Source organism: Amphiprion ocellaris, chromosome 15 (genome assembly GCF_022539595.1).
Source record: "Amphiprion ocellaris isolate individual 3 ecotype Okinawa chromosome 15, ASM2253959v1, whole genome shotgun sequence".
Classification (NCBI taxonomy): domain Eukaryota; kingdom Metazoa; phylum Chordata; class Actinopteri; family Pomacentridae; genus Amphiprion; species Amphiprion ocellaris.
In genome coordinates, this window is record NC_072780.1 from 18997976 (window position 1) to 19002845 (window position 4870).

Sequence of the window (4870 nt, forward strand, 5' to 3'; positions counted from 1 at the left end):
ATACTGAACGACCAGGTCTCTCCATCAATGTCATGGGCATGTTCCAAGATGATGATGCCAGGATTCATGGGACTCAGATTGTGAATGAGTGGTTCAGGGAGCATGAGACATTATTTTCACACATGGATTGGCCTCCACAGAGTCCAAACCTCAGCCACACTGAGAATCTTTGGGATGTGCTGGAGAAGACTTTGCGCAGCAGTCTGACTTTCCATCATCAATATAAGATCTTGTCAGAAAATTAATGCAACTCTGGACACAAATAAATGTTGTGACATTGCAGAAGCTGATCAAAATGATGCCAGAGTGAATGAGTCATTCTCAGAGTTAAAGGTGGTCCAATGAAATATTAGAGTGTGCAAATTTTTTGGATAATCTGCCTTTTAAATTTAGATAAACACAATGTTCCACATATGGAGAAGAAAGTTGCTAAAGGTTTAAAGTCATCACTGCATGCATCACATACACGTGACATCATGACACATCTGCTGGACCACACTGAACATTTGGTGTGAAAAGTGCACTTTTAGTAAGTACTGTGTGAGAGAATCAAAGGACACTGAAAGAACAGTAAATACAGACACTTTCATCCCCACACTGAATACTAAAAGCAAAGTATTTTTTGTACCTGGAAAATGCAACCTTTGGGGTGTTCAGGATGGCAGCTCAGATTGAGAATCATGGAGTCCACTATCTAAATACTGGGCTTTTTGCCAACTCCTGTGATTTAAAAATCTGTCTCAGAAAAGTAAATAGTTCCGTGTCCTGTCCTTACAGGAAGCAGCAGAGATGATTCAGCTGATCTGGCTCTGAACACATCATTTTGTCCAGCAGCTATAAAATGAAGGATTTTTAAAAGCAACGGCAATAAAATCAGCTCTCGGTGACACGAGATTCACAACAGTGCACACTTTGAAAAGAGCTGTGATTTCTCAGTGTTTAAAAGAGAGCCTAAAACATGGCCATTTTAACTGCCTCAAGAAGCATTTATATGATTTAACTCCGTACATTTAACATGCTATTGTACTGTATATTTGATAATAAAAACACGTCAGCCTCAATAGCAGCCATTTATTCCCAAGGTTAAAATAAATTTTAAGATGGTAGCATATAGGTTACACACTTGGCTCTGGTCCTAGATGCTGTTTAATGCATGTTAGGCTGCATTTAGCTGAGAAATAGACTGACCCCCTTTTAAATGCTGACTTACACTAATCAGGCATAACATTATGACTACCTGCCTAATTGTGTTGGTCTCCTTTACACTGCTAAAACTTCTCTGTCCCAGTGGGGCATGGACAGAGCTGAATCCTGTGGGTCTTGTGGGTTGCAGGGTGGGACCTACCTAGACCAGGCTCATCCCGGTTCATCCCACAGATGCTCAATAAGATCAGAATCTGGGGAATGTGGAACCTGGGTGAACACCTTAGCTCTGTCATGTTCCCTGGGCCACTCCTGAGCAGTTTCTGCCTTGCCCTGCTGAGGGTAACTGGTATCAAGGACTGCTGTTGTCATGGGGGTAGGGAGTTGGCGGGTTGCTTGACCTGCAATGTTGAGGTGGGTGGTACATGTCAGGACTCAAGATTTCCCAGCAGAACGTTGCATTATAACATGATCAAGCTCATTTCCTTCACCTGTCAGTGGTCATAGTGTTGGGGCTGACAGGTCTATATTTTAATGAAATTAGTTTAAGGTAGTTTTCAGTTGCTTCCTGACAATTGTGCAACTCATAAGTAAACAAAACAGAAACTTGACTCCTTTTCCAAGTAATTGTTATTCCCTTGCTTCTGACCATGCACAACCATGAAATGATCATGGTTTTGTCATAAAATGTATAATAACATTGCATGCAACTCCTCTCCTTATATACAAAGAACAGACTGGACAAATATATTTTAAAAAAGTATATCAAAACCATATGAATAGTATTCATACAAAAATGTAAGTGCCAAACAGAGCGCCACTGGAATAGACAAACTTGATGCACATCCATTCATTATCTATACACTGCTCAATCCTGACTAGGGTCACAGGGAGGCTGAAATCTATCCCAACTGACTCAGGTTGAAGGACAGGTCATCTGTCTATCACAGGGCTACATATAGAGACAAACACATTTACACCTATGGGCATTTTAGAGTTACTAATTAACCCTAGCACGTTTTTTGGACTGCGGGAGGAAGCCAGAGTACCCAGCAAAAACCCACATATGCACAGGGAGAACATGCAAACTCCATGCAGAAAGATCCAGGCTGGGACGCAACCCAGGGATCTTCTGGCTGCAAGGTGAAAGTGCTAACCACCGAGCTACTGCGCAGCCCCTCAATGCACAAACCAAAGTAAGAGACAAAACATACCAGAAGAAGCCAGTAGCAGCAGAATTATACTAGATGTGCAAAGTCCTAGATTGATATTAGCATCATTTATTGGGCAAAATTGCAGGTAAAGTAGATGAGGAAAGTGTGCAGATCAGTCCTTGAACCTGTATGCTCTCACATAGTCTGATGAGAGTTCTTGGAGTGTGTTGTGCGTCTAAGCAGGAGAGGGGTGCGATGGCAGCCAAACCAAAGAATAGTTGCAGAGGGTCACAATTAAAAATGATCAATACTCAGCAAACACTAATGAGATGTGGAACTTTGTTTAGCATTTATATTTGAGCAATGCAGGTTTGACACAGTTCTTGTAGGTACAGGTGAGTTTTACATTGTTCAGAGGCCCAGTACAGACCACCATGCAGCACATCAGTTGCACACTAGAGGGCATTAAGTCTACACATATTAACCACACAGCTGGGAGGTGAAGTCAAGACAAAAGACAAGAGTTAAATCACTAACTTTATTTCAAAATGCTGTTCCTCACAAAACTTCATCCAAGCATGTCTGCACCTGTTGGTAGGAGGAGACATTAAAAAACATAACAAAAAAAAAAAAAAAAAAAAAAAAAAAAAAAAAAAAACACAGGTTGAAGCATGAGACAGTAAGAAGTGACCAGATACTCACCTGTTAGTGTTGAAGGTGGCCGGAACCTCATCCATTTGCTCTCCGGATGAATGCTCGGGGCCTTTGGCTTGTAAGACGCTATCTCCTTTGGAGGAAGCGTGGCGGGCCGCTGTGGGGGGTATGTGGGGGGGCGCTGTGTGGGGTTCGTGGGGGGTTTCTGGACAGCCACCTCCTCCTCGTCGGCAGGCTCCTTCAGCCGTCTGATAGCGTGGCCACCGAAGCGTTCAGGGATGTTGTAGATTCTGGTTGGGTGGAAGCGCTGAGGAGAGCTTCCACCTTTGCTCCCAGACCCAAGGAAGGTATGAGCACCCTGGGCTGAGTTCCTGCTGCTCCACTGTGACTGGAAAGTGTTTGTGCTGCTAGGGTTCTGCTCCCTGAAATTGTAACTGGGTCTGTACTTCAGTGTCTGACCTGTGGGGATCCTTACATTGCCATGCTGGGAGGCAACAGGAAGATTTGGCTTGGGCAGGTTTGACCGACTATAACTTGGGTGGTGTGACACCACGTTGGAAATAGAAGATGGTTGGTAGTGCCCCTGGATGTTCCTGATAATCACAGGAAACCCTTCACTCTTGAATGGCTTCCCGGCCTTAGCCTGGCTGGGGTAATTACCAATTCTACCAGTCTGAAGAGATGAGAAGGGTTTAGAGGAGTCAGGTCTATGATAAGGCACTCTTCTAGCAGGGGCTGTAAATGAAGTTTGCACCCGTACAGGTTCTCCATGTGGCTCAGGAGCCACTGCATTAGACTGTCTGAAAGATGAGCCTCCTTGTCTATAGTAGGCAGCACTGGGACGCTTCTGCGCCACAGACTGGTGAGAGGCTGAATTAAGAAAAGAATAGCTTTGCCTAGAAGGACTTTGAACAGATGCAGAGCTGCTGGATAGATACCCAGTGCGCTGTGTGCCCTGCTGAACTGGCAAACTTATTTTCTTGTTGAAATCACTAAGGGTTTTCTGATTCTTTTTGTACTTAACAGAACTGCCACTTGCAATAGCAGTAGAAAATTCAAATGCATTCTTTGGCACATTCTGAGCATTAATCCATTTCGAGTTTGTCGTTTGCCAGTTCGGTTTCAACACCGAGTTGCTCTGCACTAATCTCACTGAACTTTGGGCTGGCTGTGAAGCAGTTTGTGTGTATCTGCTAGCAGAAAGTCCATGACTGTAACCACTGTTGACTGCAGTCTGTGTGTTGAGGCTACTGCTGTGGACTGAGGCCGGATATACAGAGGCCTGTCTGAATTGGTTCTGGGAAGAACTGCCACCAAGTGTTCTTAGTCTGCTATTCTGTTGTGATAAGCCAACATATATGTTGCTGTTTTGTTTCTGTGAGTTCTGTGCTGCAAGGAAGAGAAGAAAAAAAGAAGCATAAATCCTCTGTGGAAGTAATTGGTGACTCTGAATGACTAACATTTGTGTCCTACTCACCCTGTGGAGCCCATAAACAGCAAACATGCTCTGCTTGAACGAAGCAAATCAGCAGGATCCTGCACAGTCAACGAGACACCGAGGTCAGAAGAAATGGGACAGCTCAATATGTATCCAAAATAGCTGCAAACACTCACCCCCAAAAAACTCCACAAGCCATTTCAGTGTGTCAAAGCAACAGTAGCTGCCCCAGCTGCCCTGAAGCTACTTGCTCTGCATGTGGGAACAACAGAAATGTGGCATTTAGTGCGACCTGCACCCAATCACTGTTTAATGAGCTGATTGTCTACAGGTGCTGCTGTGGTGGAGTCAGGGGAGCCGACTGTGTGCACAAATCCTGGGTGTGTCTGCAAAAACCTGACAAGTAAAAGCTTAGATAGGATTTTTTGTGCACTTAACACATCTTTCCTGCTTTTTTAGGTTAAGATTTCCCCTCTCTGAT

The 4870-nt window shown here is 44.1% G+C and overlaps 1 protein-coding gene across 2 annotated transcripts; it reads right to left on the bottom strand.

Annotated features, from left to right (window-relative positions):
* Positions 1 to 2821: 2821 nt before the first annotated feature.
* On the bottom strand, positions 2822 to 4665 carry LOC111565496 (uncharacterized). 2 transcript variants are annotated; one of them, XM_023265588.3, is made up of 4 exons: positions 4566 to 4665; positions 4429 to 4487; positions 3000 to 4335; positions 2822 to 2885 (listed from the first exon to the last, which is right to left on the bottom strand). In XM_023265588.3, exons 2-4 carry the CDS (start codon positions 4453 to 4455, stop codon positions 2866 to 2868), a joined length of 1383 nt encoding a protein of 460 aa, XP_023121356.2. In that variant the 5' UTR covers positions 4456 to 4487; positions 4566 to 4665; the 3' UTR covers positions 2822 to 2865. The 2 variants fall into 2 exon arrangements, with proteins under 2 accessions (XP_023121356.2, XP_023121355.2); XM_023265587.3 differs by having other exon boundaries at positions 3000 to 4340.
* Between the last annotated feature and the right edge of the window lie 205 nt (positions 4666 to 4870).